Raw genomic sequence first — 24,286 nt, 5'->3', positions numbered from 1 at the left:
CCTTATTTTTCCAATAATTTTATTAGCTTTATTTCTGACCAATTTATTCCTTTATAGATCTTCTATATCTGTACACTATCGCCACTAAAATTTGAAAACAATAACCGACTACATGGTAACCCCCAACAGGTGCATCAATGCCTGAGAGAACGTGAGGTCCAAAATAAACTCAGACCCTTATGACCATTGTAGTGCTTTTTTACTTTTTTCTATGAACGTTGGATGATTCTCATTCAACCAGTCTAGTCAACACAAACCACAACTCTGGAAGGACTGTTAATAGAACATCCCAAGCCACTGGAGTGATGGATTGGGTGTCTATCCCAGAATACCATGATAAACACGCGCCTTGAAATATTTGGAGACTATCATACAATGAAAGTTCAACTTTGAAGTGTTTTTGCTTTTCAAAATAAATTGAAGTGTGGTATTTAAAGGCCTCTATTTTGAAAAAGCCAGAGCAATATATCTATTTTATTAACATCTGATTATTAATATGGTTAACTTATATGCACATGAAGCTTGATTGCTCTGTTTGCACTCATGGAATTGATTCTGGGTTTACAAAAAATTCTGAACCCTGGTTCTTTATTTACGACAATTTTAAAATCTTAGGGCAAATAGAGCTTTACACACACCAAATTCCTCTTTCGCCTGCATCTCCTAATCGCAAAGAGCAGCATTACAATACAATGTCAAAAAAAGGACTACAATGACAAACATATCAGACACAAACCAGATAGGGAGAAAATAAAAACAAGAGGGCTCACGATATATGATTAATGATTTACATAAAGAATCATACTGAGGGTTATGAACATCACAGCAAACCAGTGTAAACAAGAAAAACCAACAGCACCCAATGGAACCACCAACATAATATTTGCATGTTTCTTCTGCACCTCGGTTCAACCAACATGATAGGAGGGAGGATGATTCTTCCGGTGAACCCAGCCGTGGAACAAGACTCTGAAACAGCCGCGGGGAATACGTGTAACGACTCTGAAACAACAAAACTAAAATCCCATTGGTTGCAGAGAGAGCAACTTCCTTGCTGGTGCTGGAGGAGCCAATCCAGGGATGTTGCTGATGTTTTTGTTGTTTGGATTCACAATCTAGAGAAATACAACCAACTTTTTGAGTACATAACCAAATTGATAGGATTAATCTACAAGTATGCATCACTTCAAATGCGTCAATCATTTCTAAGCACTCAAAGTTTCAAGAAAATTAAGCAAACATATACAACTGAAGCCTACAGGAAAGCTGCCATTGCACATGATGCGAACACCACAGGACTTAGTATCCTTTAAACATCTTCCACTTCATTAGCAACAAATATTCATTTGTAATTGGGAAGATATGCATGCAATCACATTTTTATCGTAGGGAAGATCTCATCCTCCCCATAAGACTCCTACATTTTGAATGTCCCAGTCCCCTCCTTTGAAACCAGTGTATCAAACATACCCCTGCCTCAAAAATCAATGTCAGCTGCTGAAATTGCATTAAAATAAACTAAAACCCCAAAACAGCCTTAAAGGTGAGTGAAGACATACTCCCCCCCCCCCAAAAAAAATTCTCTTTTCTCTTTCCATTTACCTTCTTCTTTAACCATGAACACCCCCCCCCCGGGGGCCCTTAGCTCCAAAATGCCCCATCACAGGCCCAACACCACTTCCCCTTGCCCTTGTGTCCAGACTTCAGGCCCAAAACAAACCTCATTCCCCACCCAAGACGTAGAACAAAAAGAAAATGCAACTGTCCCTTCCCCACTGAACCAGCACCCAGACCCTGCAGCCATTTAAGCCCCAATTGCACCCCCACTACAACCTATTCCTGAAAATCCCTGATCCAAACAGAGCTATCAAGTGATTTCCCAGCAAAATAAACCTAGATTAATGGCATTTACACCAAAGCATAGGAGCTCCTAAAAGTGAATTCCCACTAAAATAAGAACTCTAAGATTAAAACAGAGCTGCCAAGTGGCATCAATAAGATCTCAAACAAAATCATCAAATCCCAAAGAGACTTTCACCTCTTAAAATGTGCTCAATTCCAAACTGACAAATGAAAAAAAGACCATCAGAGTTTTAGACCAATCTTCAATCACACTAACGTTGTAACTTGTATTCAACTTAAAGTTTCTCTCACCCCTATCAGAAATTACTACTTATCAGAAAAAGACCAGCAGGTACAAGTGGAAGAAGAAGACACGGTCAAGAAAACAGGAGGCAGTGATAGAGGTGAGACAATATTCCACAGAATTCTGTCCTTCCCCATTTTCCAAATGACAAGAGTCACCCTACCCCAAAAGAGACAGACCCAATGTCAAATCTGAAATCCCTAAACCAAAAATGTCACTTCTCTGTCCTATACAAGTTGATTCTTGCACAAATCTAGGTTTCTGTCCCCACAAACCCATTATGCGTACATCACCCAGAGGTGGCAGTCCCTCCCAAAGCACTCTTCTCACTCCCTCCATCTCCTAATGGTCATGCTTTAGGGATCTGTGGAAACAATAGAGAATAGTCAGAGCATCCAAGATCAATAGAACTACATGTCTGGCCATTAAAATCTATATCCACAATCCACACTGCCTTCAAAAAGCAGGGAAGAACAGGAACCTGTGGACCATTGACCCACCTATACTCATTGCCCCTTTTTTCTCCTCCATTTCTTTCCTTTTTTGTCCTTCCACTTGTCATCACTGCTCTCATTTTCTCCTTCTCCCTTTTTTCCTCCTTAATCTATTTTGTTCCCACTGATCTCTATCTGATCATTAGTAAATTTGGGGAGAGACTTCAAGCTAAATACAAGCCACAAGTTCGAATGATTGAAGCCTGTTCTAAAACTGAAGTCTTTTGTGTGATATTTCTTGTTTTGGAATTGAAATCATCCAAGAGGTGATGTGAAACCCAATTTTAGGGTTAAGAGTTTTTTTATGAATTCCCTAAAATTTAGGGTTGTCCAACACCTTCCAGCAAAAAAACTCAATGACTGTATGGGATACCTAAGGGTTGCTCTAAAATAGATGGGAGTTGGATGGAAACACTAGGGAATGATAGATGGGCTCTTATGATGTAATGGAAAAAACCTAAATTGTTAACAAATCTAAATAGGTTGGGATCAATTGGAAAAAGGAGATGAATAGGGTTTCAAAATAGAATTGGGTTTGAGAAGGGATCTTATGATGGATATGGATTGGATGTTTGACAGGGAACCTAAATTCTTCTTCTTTTTTTCCTTCTTTTTTTTCCCCCTGATTCTGCTGCAAGGAAGACAAAAGGAGAGGGGAGAATGCAATGAAGAGAAGAGGGGGAAAGAAAGGGCAGCAGGGCAGGGGAGGGGCAGGGGAGGGGCGGGGGAGTGACCAGGAAGGATCACAGGGAGCTGGGGGAGGGAAGTAAGGGCTGTCAGGGTTGGGGAAGCTGCTGCCAGGGGTGCAATAGCAAGGGGTTGGGATTTAGGGTCTTGTGCAGGCAGGTAAGGTGCTGGGGAAGGGGTGCAATGGGTGGAGGAGGTGAGGGAGGGGCTAGGGAAGGCATGGGGGAGACATGCAATGGTAGGGAAGAAGGAAGGAAGGGGCTGTGGCTGCTGTACTTATCTGGAAAACAGCTGTGATAATTAACGGATGCTGGAGATTGGAAGATGAATGCTAGACTTGAAGAATGGTGCTGATCTTTGAAGAATAACCTAATTAAAATCCACAGTGGCCCCCTCAAACAGGAACCACGGTCCTCAATTCAACAACTCTTATTCAAATAATCAAACTTAAGGAATATAAAGAAAGAATAGGCTACTTATAGCCTACTAAAAGATCTTGACTCCTAAGGAGGATTCCTTTATAGATTAGGACCCCACCACATTAATCTCAAGGACCAAACACCAAAAGATTTAATGGACTCTAATGGACTCATGCTGAAATAAAATCCTAATTAACTAAAACTATCATTGACACATGTTAAATTCTATTTAATTAAAAACTTTAATTGACATGTTCTGGAATTAAAAGGAACTAAAGACTCAAGGACTCTTATTTAACTCAAACTAGACTTCCTAACTGACTGGAGCTCTTCAGAAAATAAAAGAGAACTCTGAAAATAAAAATCAGCAATCATTTAGGGTTGGTTGACCAAAATACCCTCTCTATATTCCTGGGCTTTATTTAGGGTTCAGACAAGGGGGGGTCAACCCTATTCACATCAAGAGGTCCCGTTGAGCATTTTATGAATTTGTCTAAGATCTTATTTATGTCACATGGGGGTTCTATTTTTATCTACGTTTAGTTTTATGATGGGAAATAAATTTTTGGAGCTTTGTGTTTTAGCATAAATGTCATCAGTCTAGGTGTAAATCAAGATTGACTTTATTTGCTGGGAAACCACTTGGACCTCTGTTTAACATAGAGCTTTGCAGGGGCAGATTATGGTGGGGCTGTGATTTGGGCATAGGTGGTTGTAATGGAGGGAGTTGGGCACTGGTTCAGTGGCAGATTATTAATATTTTTTGTTAACTTTTTAAAGGTATTTTAAAGGGAGATCCTCGATATTAAATCATAGTACAAGGGATGGGAAGACATTTCCCTCTATTTTAAATCATTGAGTAGAATAGGGTTTTTCAAACCCCCCCCCCCCCTTTTTTTGGTGGGGGGCGGGGGGGGGCGGCGGCAGGGGGGTTTGCTCTCAGATATTCAAAGCTAGCATCACATTTGCGAATCAATTCAAACAAAAATTATGAAAAACAAAAAAAAAAATTACTTTTCCTGGTCAAGATTTGTTTCGAAAGCACTCCATGGCAATAGTTGCTAAATCGAGAAGTGGGTTACCTTCACAATAATGATGGCTATTACACCACAGACAACAAGAAATAGAAAAAACATGATGCATTTGTCAGTCGCCACCTGAGACAAAGGATTCAGAAGTCAGTTATGATATAGCAATCTAATCAGTTAAGATATAACAATCTAATCAGTTAAGATATAACAATCTTAGCAGAGAAGAATATACACAGAAGAATAGTGACAAACATCTACCTGCCTACCAATCTCCTTCACCAGCTGAGTAGCCTTTTTGATTGAGAAGTGAATTGTGTCCAGGTCATTTACAATACGTCCCATTTGTTCAGTCTGCATAATTTCATAGCAGAAGACCCCATAAGAACTTAAGCCACAATTGAACAATCTTTGCAGCACAAAAAGATAGCCCAGAGGAGGACCGTACTTACTTGTCCTTTCAAGGTTACTGCAGTCTGAGAACCAACTTCAACTGTTTGGTGCACAACCTAGGGAACCATTTCAAGTTAAGGACAAGGAGAATTGACTTCCAAAAGACGTACTTCCTGTCTAGCAACTCAGGTACTTACCATTTTAGAGCGCTCAATAGCCTGATCAGTCTCATCCATTGTCTTTGTCCCAGCACTGATAAGCTCTTGATTAGTCATTGCTAATTATACAACCTCAGTCAGTGACAGAAAAGCATCATGGCTAAAAGCATTTGATATCTCAAAGCATTCACATTTCCACTCAGTTACATGATGTTAAAAATAGCATTTGGAATCTCAAAGCATTCACACTTGCAAAGTCAGTAACAGGTGTATCATGGCTAAAAGCGTCCGATATATCGAAATACTCATGTTCGTCGATAAGTAATCATGGTACGAAATTTGTGCATTTCCAGTCGAAATCTCGGTTTGTTAGAAAACGGAGACAAAACCAGTGGTGAATAGAAACCTACAAGATTTTGCAGGTTGCGACTAGTTTCACTTGGTTTCACGGCTTGCACCAAGGCTGTTTCAACCGGAACCCCTTCTTTGCTGATTTTTTTTGTGCTTTAAACACATTTTTCACCCAATTTCAGTCATTCTTCTGCCTTCCATCACACCATTTACTCCTCCTTTGGGGATTTTCAAAGATTTTTGCAAGTTTTGTTCCAAACTTCTAATTTTTTATTTTTGCTTTGTTAGTGGCTTAAATGGTCTTGTATGGCTATGAGATTAATATATGTTTAGTCTAGGACTATGACCTCTGATTTGTGTGTTGTTCAATTTTACAAAGTTTATATTTCTTCGAACCTCTGATGTGTTTATTATGCTTTAAATAGGCAGTAGGCAAGAAATCAAATTGAAAAGGGGGGGGGGGGGGCCAAAACTTGTGGTAGAAACTTGGAGGGAAAAGTTTCAAGTTTTGACCGAAATTCCAGTCGAAACTACCATATCTTGGTTTCAGGCGTGGTTGAAACCGGCCTCAAAACCGAGATTCTGATATTTGTAAGTAATAAAACTAAACATATACAAAAAGGTGAGATTGAATGTGAAACTATCACTAAAAACTGGCAGACGCAGTTAGACGATGGGTCAAATAAGGATTTGTAAATTTTTCCTTATTTTATTAATGTTAATAAAAACAGGTAAGAATCCAAAATTAGACAAATGTCTGTTTATTAGATTGATTTAAGAGTCTAGTTATCATTTCAGTTATATAATCGGATTATAAAGTTTACTAATATGGGTTAGTTGATGGCTGCTTTGAGTAGGAGTGTAGGACGTATCCCTCTCTTCCTCTCACCTCCTCTTCTAATCTTCTTTCCAACTCTATTCTTCAATTTTTTCTTATCTCTCTCTTCCCAACCTCAGTCCCATTCCCAGCTTTTCTATTTTCCCATCACAATATAGCTTCTGATTTTATTTCTATGGGCTATGCTTCCAGATTCAGCAAGCATCATTAGATCCTTAACACAGGTCGATTGGTCCAAGATTCAAGTCACAACACCCTTTCCTTGGGGCAAATCATAACTTGGATCCCTGCTCCAATAGATTTCCCTGCTGTAAGCTACACCTCAGGTTTAGATCTGGTTTTCCTTCCATCATCAAGTTCAGGTTGCAGAGACCAGCTTGCTGTTATGAATTCAAATCGTCCAGTGGTCAATCTTCAGAGGCTAGTGGGGTAGTATCTCCTCCTGGAATTTCCAGGCCAAATGGAGGCCTTGTGAGAAAGTTCTCCCAACTGCAACAAATCTGACTGGTGGGTTACCTTTTCCTACAAACTGAGAAGAAGGCAACTTTTCACATTTCCAATAAAGGTCAGTTACTTTAAATTGCACAAAACTCCGTGTCTTTTACTTCAGTTCCAAGAAAACCCTCTTCCCACACCAGCACACTAGAATTCTTTACTTTATAATTAACAAATTACAACACTTGCCACCCCCTCACAACTTCAAGTTATTCAGCCTTCTGCCACTTTCCTTCTAAACCTTACGATATTTACCCCTTTTGACTTATGCTTGTGAATTGAGTTATTATCTAGACTTGGGTAGGCCTTTAAGCAATCCAATAAAGTTTAGTCCACCCAGATTGCATGACTAGCAATAGAGTTTGAGGTGATTTAAATATAGGATAATGATGCCAGAATCAAATTTTGATATAAAATTAGGATGAACTACAGTTGTTAAGATAGCAGTAGTAGCTACGCAAGCATATTGGAGTTGGATCTGTGCCCACAGAAATTGGACAATAACTAAAGCTCCCATTTCTACGCTCTCCCATAAAAGCGAGTTAGAAGTCAGAACAGGAAATAAGGAACCCAGTTACATGTTTTACAGTTAAATTGAATAAAAATGGGTTCTGCTCATAATCAGCAAGAACTGGACAGAAAATCCCATGTGTGATTGACCAAGGGTGGCTCGTAAGGAATAGCAAGCTTCTATTATAAACAAATAGAACAAACAAAAAAGGGGATTGAATAGAAATTTGCTGATCCATGAGCGACCACAGTTGGTTACACCTGAGACAGCAACCAAACAGAATTGCTCCCCTTCTACATGCAGAAGGGGGATAGTTTTCTTTATACGGTAAGGAGCAGAAATGATATTACACATCATATGCACCGCACAATTTTTTTGTCTTATTATGTCCACATGACATGTTTGGTCTTAGCGCCTAGCTATGCCTGGTTAGCTTGGAATATTCTTAAGAAAAAATTTCGAAAGGTTGATCCACAAAATACCAACTAAGCAAGTGACATATAACTATTCACAGTGGACAAGATCATTTTGATCTTCAAGCTTATTTCTCCCTGGCTAATGATCTTCAGACTTCCCTTTATTTGGAACTTAATGTAAAGTATTTCACAACATACATAGAAGAGAAACAACATCACATTGACTGGACGCTAGCAAATGACAACAGGGAGAAGCATATCTAAGCTAACACATTGAAAATCCAAAAGCCCCAACCCATCCAAAAAGGCAGAAAATATGAAACTAAAGATTAGATCTCACATGATGCCATTTGAACATTGTCCTCAGCGACAGGTTCACTAGCTCCTGCTCCCATATCAAAGAGTTCCACCCTTTTATTACCAAGACTGCTCATATACCTGCATTGTCACCAAAACGGTTCAGACTTGCAACCAGGTCAATACAATAATGAAAGACAAAATTTACTAATTAGAACCCCTTCTTTTTGTTTTCACATAAGAAAGAAGAGAACATAAAAGGATAAGAAGAAGAACAGCTAGAAGAAGGGGGTATGGGATGGGCTATCTCAGCCCTGGGACCCTCACCCAGCTATCTCAGCAGTTGAACATGTATTTTATTCCATTACTGAGGCTACTTGGCCACAAATCAATATCTCCAACGCCTGATTTTCTATTGCAATATATGGACCAATTTATAGCTTGGCTAAAGCTTTACAAGAACTAGAAACTTAGTACACCGAAATAGAAACTAATAACCTAATAGCTAGTGACAAACTGACAATAGAATCTTTTAGAAAAATAATTATTGAAACTATTAGGCTTTGTGAATCAGCCACATGCATAAAAAACTAATATAGAAACTAAACTGAGGTCCTAAATCTCCCAAGAATAAAATCTTCATGTGATCTGATCTTCAGCATACAAATCCTCCATGGAATATTCCCAATATGCCAAATAATGCTGTGATACTGTTCATGGGAACAGTGTTTTGGCATCCTGTCCTCATGCAGCAGTCCAAGTTGACTGGTCAAAAGTTATGGACCAAAGGGACCTTCTTTGGACCAGTTGGCTGGTTTGACCTGGCCTCTAATTTTGGTTCGAATTGGTCCTTGCTAGTTGACTCCTGGCTGGTTCCAGTGTCCTGGTTCTAAATCACTTATTTGATATTTGAGAAGGCAATGAATTATAAGTACCACATGAATTACCCTATGGCAAGGAGGGGAGCAGGAAAATGAGGGAATAATATGCCGTATCCAAATACCCAAAATTGCTGGAACAAAAAACCAAAGCACAAATATCATAACCCCCCCCCCCCCTCTTTTTCTTAGGGGGTCTTTCAATCATAATAACCACTGATCTCAGGTTGTTTTTGGCTCTAGCAATTTACCCATTATTACCACCAGCCCAGGTTGACATGTTGAAGAAAATTGACAAGTTAAATAGAGGCATAGGCAATTCCTAATGCATTTTTTTTTAATGAATAAATAATTCATTAGCCATAAGCAAGAAGGGGCGTGGAATGGAGCAAGAGGCCACGGGCCAACAAAGCCAGCAAGGCACTAAACAAAAGCAACAAGAAGGCGGAACTTTTGAGAGAAAATAATTGTGCCTAGACTAGTTTTTGCCCCTATGCTTCTTCTTTCTCTGGGATTTGAAGTCCATAATAAAGTTTTCGTAAGCGTGGTGACAACCTTAGTAGAGTGATTGCTTCTTCTGCAACCGTCAAACCCTGAGGCATGCATGTGATTAAAAGAAACAATGTCAGGAGCATGCTCAAGAACTTGATCACAATCAGCAATAATCTCAATAACTTCTGGAGGACCAAGGGAGGAGGTAGGGGACCTATTTCACACAGCCTCAAAAGTGCAGGAATTAGCCCCCAAATCTCCACTAAAAGAACCAGGTAACGGGGATGAGGTGACAGGGACATAGTTGAGAGGAAAGGCTAGGCCAAAGACTTAAGGTAACTTGAGATCCCAAAAGAGGTTGGAGGAGGGAAGGTGGAGTCAAAGGTTAAGCCTAAAGGGCCCAGGGAGAGACAAAAGCAATGGGAAGAGAAGGCTTAAGTCAGTGGGAGAAAGAGAAAGGGAAGAGGTTTGAGGAAGTTGGCCCAAGGAAGAGGCGAAAGAGAGAGACGAAGGGGGTTGGTAGCGAAAAGTAGGGCATGAGGGAAAGTCAATGTTAAAAAGAAAGATGGGCAAGGAGTGATGCCAGAGGATTGGAAAAGGATGGGTGACAGGGGTGGCAGTGGGAGGTGGGCCTACAGAGGAGACTAAGTCAGAGGGAGAATCAATGGGCTGAAAGCAGGAAAGACAGAGGGAATATCGAGAACTGAATATAGGGAAGGAGATGAGAAAGGGAATGATGCATGCAACAGCAGAGAGTGTCAAGGAGGCAATCGACGAAGGTTGCAAGGGAGGGGTTCGCAGGGGGCAAAAAGCTGAGGGGCTAGGCCCTAAAATGAAAGTGACTATGTGATGTATCCCGGGTTGGACCCCCCCCCGGCCCCCCCAAAAAGGGCCCAAGCTCAACCACAAATTAAGGAGGCCGAATCCATCCCAAGGGTAGAATGGTCAATTCCTACCCCTAGATTGAGCTATAATGAAGACCGAAATACAGTACATTAGTTTATTTAGAAGTCTTGAGAGTCAAGTCAGTTGTTTTTGAAGTTTCAATTAGAAGGAGTCATAAGTTGTGTTAGTTCAAGAAAGAATTGTTTCTTTTTCAAGAAATTCTACTTTTAAGGATAACTTAAATTAGGAAGAATTGTTTCCTTTTTGGGTCCAATTTGTTTGTAATTTGGTTGCTTAGATCTTACGTTATCTAATTAGCATTAGGTGACTTAAGGTGTTTAAGTGAGATCTCAAATCCAAGGGCTTAGATCGCATGGTAATTAGATTCTTTTTTATAACTGTTTCGGAGTTCAAGCTAAGCTGTGATGGGACCCTAACAGTCAGGGTAACCCAGTATGAATCAGAGTCTCTTTGTTTCAAACTATAAATAGCCTTTCTAGTGTAGCCTTTCTAGTGTAAGTTATTTTCACTGTTGATTAATGAATTGATTTGAGTTTGAGAATTTGACTTGGGGAAAGTCGTGGGATTCCTCTTGGAACCCTGCGGCTGGGATAGAGTGCTCTTATTTCAGTTTTGAGATTCCTTCATCATCATCTTTAAGCTCATCTGCAGAATTCCAGCAAGCTTACCTCACTCAAGTAAGTCAAGACCCCCACCCAATCCCCATCAGCTGCAGCCATTCCCCAACCCAAACCCTAGCCACAGTAGCTCTTTTCCCCCTCTTCTTTTTCCCCACATATTCAGTCCTAACCCCACGAGGATTCCCTCAACACCAGCACCAAAACCACCCAAAATACCCCCATTAGGGTTGCCTAGGCCTTAGGAACCCATCCCTACCTTTAGTTTCTTCTAAACAGTCCATTAAACCTAAGATCTAAAATTCCTGAACTTCATCCTTTTCATTGAAGTTGCAGAAGTTTCCAGATACGCAGAAAATTAAAGTTCTATTAAGTTCTCTCATATAGAACTTATTATATTGAGGGAATAAGATAGGAAATATTTATGATTAGAAACCCAGCAACCCTACCCCTTTCCTCACCCAGCCGAACCCTAGACTGACCTAGAATCTGAATTCTGACTTTTAAATTTCTCTGAACTTCAGACCTCTTTCAGCATTCCGACAGCCCTATAGATCCCTTTAAACCCTAGCTAAAGCTTCAAGGAATCCTAATTAGCTGCTGCAACCTTATTAGAAGATCCTGGAAGTTAACCCCAAACTTGGGTTTACATCACTATGGGAGCAGAGCTCTGAAGAGCAGTGGGGGCAACAGTTGTTGCTGTGACATAGCAGGAGAGCACAGGGATGATAGCAAAGGTCATCCTTTTGAGTCTGAAGGGGCAGCACTAGCAATAGATAGAGTGGCAGAGACAGAGATAAGAAGGCTCCTGACAATGGGAACATCGACAGCAAGGGCTTTCACAGCATAGGAGCGTCAAGGTGAGCAAGGACAGCGACTGAGTCCAAGAGAGAGAATCTATTCCGATCGGAAGGATTTGACGAGGTTAGGGCAGGTAAGAAAGGGGGCTTTTCTAGTGGAAGGTCAAAGTCGATTTAGAGGGTGCAAAGGGTCTTCTTCAACCACCGGGGAGAGGGGCAAAGGCAGAGAGATGCCCTGTGAATCCTTCAAACAGGGACAATGACCAAAAGTGAAACAGGCCAAACAATAAGGCGGTCTCTAGTCATATTTGACCTCTTGCAAAAATGCAAATCCAAATTCCTCCATAGTAGAGATCAAAGAGGGAAGCAACGGACCTTGCAGATACCTTGATGCAAAATGTGCTCTGTCAAGTGGTCCATCATCTGGGTTCTAATGTCCGAGAAAAGTAGAGTGCCTAAGGCAAAAGCCACTAAGCTCAAGCCCTTTGTGCACCAATAATGCAGAGGAAGCCCTAGAAATGAGACCTGGAGAGGTAAGGAGGAGAAATCTTCCTTGGCAAGCTGCAATTTTATTCATGATGACATTCCCATAGGAAAAAGGGTCCTCTTCCCACCAACCAAGGCCCTCCTTTAAGAACCCTTCTCATATCTACTTCATCATGAAATTTGAACTGAACGAAATTGTGGTCGAGAAGGAAGGTGTCCATCGGTCCCAATGGTTTCCATTGCTTGGTCAAAGAAGTCTTGACAATGCAAAATGGGAGATGAGAGCCATTAAAATGACCCACAACACAGGAACTCTAGAGGGGAGCTTCGTCATCCAAATTGGGTGGACGAAAAATTGTGGTTTGGCCATCAACCAGAGAACATGGTATTAGGCAAAGCGGCAAGCTAGGTCGAGGGTGCTGGCCAGATGGAGCAAAGGCCAAGAGGAACTAGGGTGGAGGGGGTTAGTCGAAGAGATGGAGATGATCATGGGGGTCGGGTGGGGGACGGTCTGATGGGAGTGGGGGGAGACGAGGATCAGACATCACTTCCTATCCCTCTTAGAATTTGCCTAATGCATGTTGATATCCAATGGAAACTCAATTCAATTAAACCATAACTTATATCAACTAAACAGGGACGGCTACATGATCCTATTTCACCATTCAAAGAGAGAATGTCCAGGATTCATGAAAAAGGTTTGAATATGAGCTCTTATAATGCTGCGTGATAAAAATCCACCGCCAAATTAGGCTTGTTTTGCATGGAATAAGCCTACAGTTGGGTCGTACAGGTGTTGGGCCCTGAATTCCATGGGTTAACTGTGTAATGGGCCTTTCTTATGGGCCAAGAACAGGGATCCCAAGGGTGGGTGAGCATGAATTTAGTCCATCCTTGATATAATTAAGTCAACTAAATCAGCGTGGTTCAATACTGGTCCAGATGGGTTAACGTTGTAATGGGCCTTTCTTATGGGCCAAGAACAGGGATCCCAAGGGTGAGTATGAATTTAGTCTATCCTTGATATAATCAAGCCAACTAAACCAGAGTGGTTCAATACTGGTCCAAATGGAGTCACATGACCACTGAACATCAGAAATGAAATTTTGAACTCCTACAAACTCATGGATATGCTAGAGAGTTGTGTTTAGTAATAATCCCTCAGTCGTGTCCTAGTTTTAGGAACTAAATAACCAGCTGATAGGTTCTTAATTATCTGGAAGGAAATTAGCAAGGTTTTAGGAACTAGTTCCCTAGGTTTTAACAACTACTTTCCTATTTTATTTACATTCAGTTTTTCTTTTCTTTTCTTTTTCTTTTAATTTGGAATTGTACTGCTACATAACTGAAAGGGGGAAAAAGGGCATAAAAAGCCCTCTTCGGATCTAGCACTAGATCTTGAGAGGATCTGGGTTGCTATTTTGAGCCCATATTGAACTCCTCTTCTGCATCATTATATCCTCTTTCTTTTTCTTTTTCTTTTGGGGTGGGGGGGGGGGGGGGGAGGTTCTGTTTTCCCATAAATAAAGTAGTTTTAAGGAGGATTCTCATAAAGAGAGTGAAGCCTCTCAATCCCTTTCTCTCATTCTCAAGTTCTTCTATTTCTCTGCCGCAGCCTATACCTTTTTTGTTTTTGTATACCACGGGTGCCTTCTGCGATCAAATTTTGAGACTCTGCTACAAAGTTTTTCTGTGGTTTGAGGCAACATCCAATGCTGTGTATAAAAGAGAATGGTTCACATTACTATGCAAAGAAACCAGGCCTTTTGAGATGCATGTTTCAGACTTGATTTGACAATTTTAGGTTGAAGTTTGCCTAAAATTCTGCTGTTTGGAGGATAGTTGGGGTTACTTCTATTTGAATCAACCCTGGACAGTGGAATGAATCAGCCCTATTTACAGACCTGATTGATCAAATATTAGACTGTAATCCACTATGAACTGTTACCATTTTTGGTGGACCAGAAAAGGATTTTTTGGCTGCTATTGCTGTTCTGGTTTTGGGATTGGTTAAAATCTTGGAATGATTCTTGTTTTGGTGAAGCAATTCCTCTGATTTCAAACTGCTGTAAAATTATTATAAAGACTGCTGCTGAGGAGTTATTTATGGTCTGAAAGAGCTGTGATGATCAATTTTGTCTCAAGGAGGGCTCTATATCTTCTTCTGAAGAAACATTTTGTGCTGTCAATTATATTTCAAATTTAAATCTTCTGTGAAAATTTGTTTATTGGACACATTCTAGTCGCTGCAACCATGTCTCAGATTTGTTGATAGTGCAGTCGAACTTTTTCAGGTCTGGAAGTTAGAAGTATTGTTAATTGCTGCCTACTTGTTTCTAATTGAAGTAAGGTGTCTCTTCTCTAGACTAGAGGAAAATTAGGCCATTAAGTCTAGAGATGAATCTAAATCTGAACACAAAAGTCCTGTTACTGAAATCATGACATCCACATCCCATCGTATTTCTAATAAAAAATTGAAGGGGCGGTCAATTTCCATCAGTGGAAAACAATAGTCAAGGTTGTGTTGACTGGTCGTAGGCAGCAAGACCATCTTACTGTATCCACTGGGAATGATACATAAAAGACTAAAGAGGCCCAAATCTTAGAATAAATGTTGAACCCATAGAGAGAAATATTGCTAACTTAGTCACACATATTGACATGGTGAAGAAGTTAAAGGATTACCCAAATATCTTGCATTCTTGACAGAATAACCTTTCTTGTATCCATGAAGTTTCACGAGAGTTCTATAGGGTTGATAGGAAGCGTAGACCTTTAACCCAATATTTTGCATACTTTAAGAATATGTATGAAAATTTGAAAGCTATTGTACCCATTTCATGGGATGTAGTTGAGATGCAAAATCAGCAGGAACAGCTTGCACTTACGGGTCTTTTGGGAGGACTTGGGAAAGAATTTGACTCGATTAGAGCACAGACTTTAGGGGGAGATAAAGTGCCATCACTGTCTAAAACAGTTTCCCAAGTACTTCGTCTGTCCAAAGAAAACCCACATGAGTCCAATTCCACCAATAATTCTGCAGTCGCATCTTTTACCCCAAACGATGGTTCTGGAGGCAAGTCAGGTTATGGAGCTGCTCTTGGGTGTATGGATGTTGGATCAGGCAGAAACCTTAGTATTCAAGGATCCACTAACACGACTGGGAATATCAGGACTTGTCACCATTGTGGTCGTTCAAGACATATACAGAGATTTTCTTGGAAGCTTCATGGCAAGCCACCTCAAGCTGTTCGCACTACATCATCAAAGACATCTACAGATCTACTACTACCACTCCACAGCTAGAAGGGGAAACTGTGAAAGTGTTTGATGTAGAATATGTTTGATTCACCCAGTTCCAGGCATTTCAGTTTTCGCCTCCTACTACCACCTTCATTCAAACCATAGTTGTCACGGTGACGAGGCAATCGAGGCGGTTTAGGCCAGTTGAGGCGGTGAGGCGACGAAGCACCCGCTGAGGCGGTGAGGTGACAAAGCGCCCACTAAGGCGGTGAGGCAACGAAGCACCCGCTAAGACACTTCCAAGGCGGTCAAGGCATTTCAAATGGCATTTTTAGTGTACATCCCCTACACTCTGGATCATTATAAGTATATCATACATTGTATAACAAAAACACTAAAACAATCCACAATAACAAAGTTAAAATTATTAAAAGAAAAAGGTGTCAAGATTACCTTCACCGGAGCAAATGAGGAAGCCGGCTATTGTCTAAGAAGAAGAGGCATCGTGCCTCAGTGATAAGTAAGAATTATTAATAAAATAAATAAAAAAATAAAAAAAGAGGAAGAAGAAGTAGAAGAAACTAAAACCACCTTTGCCAAAGAAGATGACGATGTAGGTTGTCGTTTGAGTAGAAGAGAGGCTTGAGAATAAGAGGCACCAATCGCCTTGCTATCTTTTTGAGAAAAAAAACACTCGCAGGTGTCAACCAACTCAAGTGCCATGAAACCAAAGTCGTGATCTTCTCCGGCGAAGGTCAGTTGAAACCAAAGGTTTGACTAACTTACGAGAGCTAACTTTGGTGCCGTGAAACTAAAGGCGAAGGTCAGTGCCTTTTAATCCTTTGAGGTTTCTTGAAACCAAAGTCTTCATCTTCTTCCCACTTAGGTGCTGTGAAAGAAGCGAATTTTCTAGAAACCTCAACTAAGATAAGATAGCGTCTCCTTCAAAACCGACTTAGGTGCTGTGAAAGAAGCCAATTTTCTAGAAACCTCAAAATCTAAGCCGTCTACATTGCCGCTGCAACTCCAAACGTGAACTCAGAGTTTCAAACTTAAAAAAATAATAAAAAATAAAAAGAACTACTGGAGAAAAATAGGTTGGCACCGACCTTCACCTGAGGAGTGCGGGAAAGGGCTAGAGACTGCCACAATAGCCACTCCAAGTTGCCATTGTGAGAGGTTTCGACTTTTTGATTTGGTGATTCTTGCGAATAGTTTTAGGTTCATTTATTTTGTTTTTCCTTTTATAATATAATATTTTGATCCTTGATGCAAAGATAAGCATAGGTTCAGCCAATAGGATTTTTTAGATTAGAATCTAACAGCATGAACTCTAAAACTTTGTATCAGTATCGCCTTATGTATAAGGAGAGTCTCGCCTCACCATCTCCCTTGGCGCCTGGACGCCAAGGTGTCCTTAACAATTATGGTTCAGACTGGAAATGATATACGTTGTGTTTCAACCTCCCCTCCCTAGATCGTTGACCAGTGTCTCCAGTAACTTTTCATCTCTTCACCCATACTCTTCCATTGTGACCCCTTGCTAATGGTTCCCATGCCATTGTAAAAGGTACAAAAATTGTTAGTCTCCCACCACCTCATCCCTTCATGCTAACTCGATTTTTCTTTTAACTTATTATTATCTGTTCACAAACTAACCACCAGTTACAACTTTTATTTTACTTCCTTCATTGGATATAGTGTGAAGTCCTATTTGAAACCCTATCCCCCCAAGTCAAAAACCCAGATCCTATACCAGCCCCTACTCAAATGGTTACATAAGATCATAATTAACTATCCCAGATGATCTCCAATCAATCTAGGACTACATTCTTGGTATCTCTCTTTTTCTATTTACCGAGACAAGATGATATGTGAAATGAGACAATGTGCTTGGCACACAAGGATCTCAAGTCTCGACTCTCGAGTTGTTGATGTATGAGTAATGATTATGGTGGGAGATCTCGCAAGATCTCGGCGAGATCTCACGAGATATCTCGCTATTTTGAGATAGCGAGACGAGAGGAGAGACGAGATCTGAGAGATGGGAGATCTTGCCACATCTAGCCGAGATCTCGCCTCTCTCTCGCTGCAACCATCAAAACTTGCCAGAAACTTGATTTTTCGCCGGAATTTGTTGGGGATTCAACTTCTAAACATCTTTAAGACAGCTACAACATTAGATTATCATCATTCAAGCCTATTTCAACTAAATCTTCAACAAAGGTAAGATTTTCCCCCAATTTTGAATTTTTTCAAATATAATGTTCTACAATGGGTGTGAGTCTAGTGTAAACATATGTTGATCCACAAGCTTTGATCTACACTTTCATGGAAACAAATTTAATGTGACATTTAAACCGATATGTGACATAATACAGTGATGAGTTGACTTGGGAGTCATATGTGGCCACCGTTTAGAATCAGTTGATGCAGAATGCTGAGTGATACTCTTGTTGTCTTGTAGTCTTGTAATCTTATTACTCACATACTCTTGTGATTGTGAACTTATGGATTATGATTTATGACTTACTAGAAGTCTAAAACTTCTTATGGTTGTAAAATTTTGAAGACATTTAAGTTCTTTGATAGTTTGATGTGTAATGTATTTGATACTTTATAGTTGATAACAAGAATTACTTGATATCTCTACATTACATGTTGTCTAACCTTGCATTTCACAGCATTTTTGTTTTACACATAGGGTCGACTTAGAAGACATACTTAGGGTTATTTTCTCACAAATCTAATGCCACCAATGTGTTCAAAAGGCCTAAATAGGCTAAATACCAAATTTCAGCCCAACCGGGGCCCTAAAACCCACCGAGATGGGCTACCGAGATTATGCCAAAATTTTGGTAGATCTTGACCAAGATCAAGCCATCTCGGTCGAGATCTCTCTATTTTGGAGTGGTGAGATCTCGCTCGAGAGCGAGATCTCCCACCATGCTCTACAACAGGCCATCTTAAGGTTTCACTTCAGCCTAGTCATTGATTTCTCACTTGGGGTCCAAAATGGAATTCACATTTACACTACTTTTTCAATAAATATGAGATCACCAGTGCATTCATAAGGGCTGAAATAAGCTAGACGACAAGTTTTAACCCCAAATGATCTTTGATACCTCTCAAGTTGGTGCCTTGAGTTAGGGAGAAAATTCCATCAACTCAGCGAGCCAGCTCTCTCTTCTGAGTTGGCAAAATGGGCCTCTAGACAGATACCTTGAACCATGTACTGACCATCATCTTGACACACTAACCCTACTTCTTTATCCAGGCAGCAGCACTAATACATGATCTTGCAATAAAATGCACATATAGAACTAGAAGTAGACAATACATTGAAAAATATGCCCTACTTTGTATAAGTAAACAACTTCGTCCAATATGAAAATTTCAAACAGATGTTCCATATATTTCTGACGTGCACCTCTCTCTCAATGCGATAATATGAGGATTTTATTACTGTATTCTTAAAACCTATACAAATCAGTAGCAGCAGCACCAGAAAAGCTTCAGATGGAAAGAATCAAACTTATGGAGTGCATGAGAGTGGAAATAGTATATTAGACTTTACGTTTTCCTCAAGGCCACGTATGAATTTAGCTCCTTGATCTGGGGGAGAAAAGATGACCAAAAAAAAAAAAAAAAAAGATAATTATTCAATTGCAAACCAAATACAGAGAAAGAGAGAAAATAGTAAAATAGTGGAGACATTCTAAACAACTAACCAAGGATTGTTTTCTCTCATTGAGTTGCTTATTAACCTCAGGAGGGTTTCCATTTTCTTCTTCCTTAAGTTCCCGATCAAACTCCTTAATTAACCTGAAAAGAAACAATTGGGGCATGTAACAGTAATCAAACCATAGATTTCCTTAAAACAAGATTTTACCAGAAACTGAGGTCAACTTCATTTGGCTAAAAAGCTACTCTAAGTAAATAAATCAACATTTGGCACCCAATATATGGTAAGAATTAGCATGAATGCTTTGGAGTTCCCAGAGGATGGACACAATCAGAATATGTTAGCGGAATAAAATGCAATAAGCACCCTGCAATTGATTAGAGATACCTTTTACACTCCCTCATCTTTCCTGTGAGATCCTCTAGTTGTTTACTTTGTCTATTAGGATCTTTGATCTTATCCAGTTTCTGGAAACCATTTCTGCAAAAAAAGAAGAGAAGTTATGTCCTTTTACAGTGATAACAAAACTAAAAACATCAGTTAAAATTAAAACAGAAATTGCTTTAATACTGAAGAATGTCAAATCATTAAAGAAGAAAAAATCTACTGAATCAAAACCTGCTATAAAACAAGAACATGTCTAGACCAAAACTTCAGTCTGAGATTCCATATCAGGTCAAAATGTTATATTCCACCCTATATAACTGCGAGAACTCGATTTTCCTTGGCCAACTTGTGACAATCCTCAATAATTGACTGGTCTCATCATCTTTTGTGGAACCCTCGCCTAAAATAATCTCCCATTTACAACATTACCCACATATAGCCCAGAACAAAAGTATTTTTTGCTCAACAACAACATTTGGAGGAGATTTATTGCCCAATAACCTACCTTCGAGGATATCTGAACTTCTGGCATAACACAACTGGAATAGATTTGCGGCCCAATAATTTTGGAGGATATCGTGGAATCCATATCAGTAATTCTGTATGTACACAGCATACACTGACAGCCTAGGTCCTGATCCTAGATTCATAAGAAATAAAATACGAGCAAATAAACCATGAACTACTACCAAACGGCAATTTGGATGGGCTAAAGGAGGGTTCACCGTCAACTTTAGGGTTAGGTTAGTCTTATGATTGGGGATTTCATTAGACAAATGTCTGGAAGGCTGTCGGCTAAGGTTTAGGTTCCCTTAATGGTGGAATATTGCTAGAATTGAAGTTCAGTAATTTATTATTCGATTTCGGTTTCTAGAAGGTGAAAGTTGATGGAATCTAGGTTTATGAAGGAAAATTGGGTAGAAGCTTCAAATCAAGCTTTCCTAAGGTTGAGAGTGAGATTACATCCATATATAGGAGTAAAATGACGGTCGATTTGGGATGAGCGAAATCTAGGGTTTCACTTTCTAAGACAAACCAGAGAGGAGATTTAGGGTTTGAGTGGGAGTTGGGGGCTGCAAGTAGGATCAAGTTTCCTACAAGGGGAAGGGGGGTATTCTTAAATATGGGTTGATTCTGACAGTGGGAATGGCCTCTGGTTTTTAGAGAATTAGAAGAGAATAGGGATTGGGGAATTATTTAACTTTCTGATTAGTCAGGAACAGCAGGTTGAATGCTTCAAGATATCAATTAGGGAAAAACATGGGGAAGCTTGAACAATTCAATGGAGGACTGGGAGGAAATTTTCTGCCTCAAAAGCTAAGCAACGGTCACAACTAAAAACTTTTACTAATCATAACAAGAACTCAACTAAACTATTACATTTAAAATCAACAGCCACAATAGTTGAAATAACTTTCAAACCTAAACTAGGCTCAAAATAGAAATTGGGACTCACAACATAGGTGAAATTTTCCCTAATTATTTTATTCCATCTGTAATTTTTTATTTTTATTTTTTTTAAGTTAGGTCAGGGGTGCAAGGTGGATGTGGGGTGTAGGAGGAATCTAGGAAGAAAATTAAAGTTAGATTTCTTCAGTGACTTTATGGCAATCAAGATTCTCCTATGTTTAGTTATGAAGCTTCACCTAAAAGACATAGAGGGAGGATTGTGTCACAAAAACATACGAGAAATAAATAAAAAATTACAGTTCAGGTTCCATTGGCAGAGATTCCAAAGTCCAAACTCCCCGGTTCTTCTTGAGGCTGCCGATTACGTAAAGGGCTATTCCCCACTGACTGTAATTGCAATTCTAGCATAAACTTTATGTTTTTTCATCAGTTCTTTCTTTCTTTTTCGTTTTGATTGAAAATTTGACTGTTAAGCTATATACCCTATTTCTCTCCACCATTTTATAACAAAACTAAGGGTACGGCCTCAATTGGTGCACCAATCACCAGAACTGCATCACTATCTCATATCACACCATTTTACAATTCACTACAGCGTACAAACTGTGATCGGTTTTAAACCATTTTACAAATCTCTTTGAAAATTCAACCCCTCAAAAGATATCAATTTCGTTGAGCTGTTGGTGCTTAATCATATGAATGTCAATAATTTTTAAAATACATAAACTATTTTATTGAATCTCAGTGTCCAAAACAATACCAACAGACTATGTAGAATAGAAATTTACCAGCAAATTTTCCAACTGCAATGAATGAAAAAATTTCTGATTCTTAACTTTTGTAGAGGCTGGATTGGATTTGAAGTTAAAAATAAGTGTCAGAGATATACACAGTTCATAAAGTCCTGATAGGTAACTTTGGATGCACATTGACATCAGATTTCTCACTTCAAAAACCAGACAGAAACTATGTTGAAGCCTTTTAGACGAGGCAAGTAATGTATTAGGAGAGAACGGTGGGGGTGCCAATACTTTTCTCAAAAGATGAGAAAAGAAAAGAAAAAAAATCTACCACAGCTTGAGGGAAGAAAGGAACTATATAGCCAAGAAAACTACTACGCTAGTAAGTGCAATTATTAATCCCCCGAGTTCCATTCTATCCTAGACAGACTAACATTTGTAGCTCTTTCAATCAAACGGAAATCCCCTAACACTTTGATCATTACTTCTCTTTTCTAATTTATTTTGGGGTTGAGGGCTTCAGGGAAGTCAGTCAGGTTTCATACCGGGATCTTAAGATACAAATGTATTCTGGATGTGAAAGGACCACGAAAGCACTGAAGTAAGAAAAGAAAGTAAATGAAATAAAATGAAACTTACGCGAGAGCCCGGAAATTGTCGTGAATTTCTCCATCAATCTGCTCCAGTTGGGGGCTCATCTGTAACTCCGACGCCATTGTGCCCAGAACACCGAATCAAGCAAACGAAGCAGCAAATGATTCAATTTCCACCTCAAACCATCACTTGGTTAAGCCCCATGGAAAAGAAAGTTACTCCGAACAGTGTGCTTCGAAGTAACTCTCAAACTCCATTGCCGGAACTTTCAAATGAGGAGGAGAAGTGTGAAACCCGAACCCAAACCCTAGAAAATGAAGAGGAAAAATGGGAGGAGAAAACAGGGGGAACAGTTGGTAAACAACAAGAATTAAATAAATGGGATTGTCTGTAAGAATAATGCAGATCGTTAATTTGTTACGGACTTCGAATTGAAGCTTTTGCTGCGGAATATCGATCAGAATATATCCGAAGCTTCGGTGTCCGAGAAAATCAAAACCAGCGGAAGAATGTTGAAAATGGAAATAATATAATATAGCAGAATAAATTAAATAATATAATGGGAAAAGTTTCAGCGTCACCCCTGAGTTACCTCTAAATTAATGCCACTCCCTGAACAAATTAATTAAGCAATTACACCCGTTATTCCGAATCCCCGTTTGTTTTGCTTAGTCTTTAATCATCTATTCTCAATATTTTTATTTTTATTTTTTTATTTTTTATTTTTTTTATTTTTTTATTTTTTATTTTTTGATAAACAGATTTTTTTTATTTTGGTAAACAGAGACCAAACCCAGTAAAACACAAGGAGTGAGAACAAATCTCAAAGATCCTTGTTTTTTGATTCTTGGCTATTCTTTCTTTCTTAAAGGCTTCATTTGTTTGCTTGAATAAAGATAAGATGGGAAAAAAGAAGTGGAAAAATTCTTGAAAAAAGTGTAGATTTCTTACTTTTCCCTTAAATCCCAAAATGGTAGATTGTTTGATTGCTTGGGGTGGGAAAGTGAGAGACAAATTTCCTCGATTTAAGGAAACTTGTCTAGTGATGTGGCAGCCCAACTTTTCCACCCCAAGTCAATTTTAAAATCCCACATATTTGGTGAGACTTTGTGGAAAAAGTTGAGAAAAGTAAAAAGTGGGACCCACCACTATCACTTTTCCACAAAACCCTTTCCTTCTTCCTCACCCCACTACACATGGGACCCACATTTTTTTTTTCTCACCCCACCTTTGCAAACAATCGCAGCCTAGCCTAGCAAGCGAGTGGGCCAAGAAATTCCCCTCCCTAGGAATATAACTCATACTACAACTCACAAATTCAGCAAAAAAGCATGGATATCATATCTAATTGTCTCCACATCAATCGAAATTATTGGATCAGCTTCCTCTAGAATCGAGACTAACCCCATTGACTTTGTATACACCATCACTTTAGGGAAGCCATTTTCTTTAACCCATAGTAGTGACTCTTTCACTACCATAGCCTCTCCATATAGTACCTCCCTAAAGTATGCTGCGGAAAACTAAGCATATATGACCCTGCCATGGTAATCTTGAACTGCAAAACCAATTCCTCCTTTTCATCTTCATAAGAGCAATCACAACAAATAAGGATCTCATCAAGTCTAAGTTTGACTTCCTAACTTGATTGGATTTCTTGATGTCTTTCCCACTGCTCCTCACTGCCAAACCCTTTTGCTTCCCAAAATTCATTGAACGTCCTTGAGCTCTTCTCAATCACATCAGCAGCTATTGGGTTCTTCTCATTAAACACAATGTCATTCCTAGATATCCATAGGGACCAACTAATAAAGG

At 39.5% G+C, this 24,286-nt stretch overlaps 1 protein-coding gene across 1 annotated transcript; it reads right to left on the bottom strand.

The window, feature by feature from the left end:
* Positions 1-317: 317 nt before the first annotated feature.
* NPSN13 (Putative plant snare 13) lies at positions 318-23,002 on the bottom strand. Its single transcript, XM_089153406.1, has 10 exons — positions 22,517-23,002; positions 19,728-19,820; positions 19,387-19,480; positions 19,233-19,270; positions 8,277-8,374; positions 5,365-5,444; positions 5,227-5,283; positions 5,036-5,128; positions 4,829-4,903; positions 318-1,115 (listed from the first exon to the last, which is right to left on the bottom strand). The coding sequence occupies exons 1-10, from the start codon at positions 22,591-22,593 to the stop codon at positions 1,017-1,019; spliced, it is 804 nt and encodes a 267-aa protein (XP_089009532.1). The 5' UTR covers positions 22,594-23,002; the 3' UTR covers positions 318-1,016.
* Positions 23,003-24,286: the final 1,284 nt, after the last annotated feature.

This window comes from Hakea prostrata, chromosome 4, assembly GCF_041222555.1.
Source record: "Hakea prostrata isolate BN-2017 chromosome 4, UWA_Hpros_2, whole genome shotgun sequence".
Taxonomy (NCBI): Eukaryota; Viridiplantae; Streptophyta; class Magnoliopsida; order Proteales; family Proteaceae; genus Hakea; species Hakea prostrata.
The sequence above is the reverse complement of the archived record's forward strand: the minus strand, read 5'-3'. Positions and strand labels throughout refer to the sequence as shown.

What these genes read in the sequence shown, in the direction of transcription:
- NPSN13 (XM_089153406.1), bottom strand. Translation starts at nt 22,593, where the DNA reads ATGGCGTCGGAGTTACAGATGAGCCCCCAACTGGAGCAGATTGATGGA. An exon ending in AAGATGAGGGAGTGTAAAAG is followed by an intron (nt 19,481 to 19,727) that starts GTATCTCTAATC and finishes GTTTCTTTTCAG; the next exon opens with GTTAATTAAGGAGTTTGATC. An exon ending in CAGTAACCTTGAAAGGACAA is followed by an intron (nt 5,129 to 5,226) that starts GTAAGTACGGTC and finishes GAAATTATGCAG; the next exon opens with ACTGAACAAATGGGACGTAT.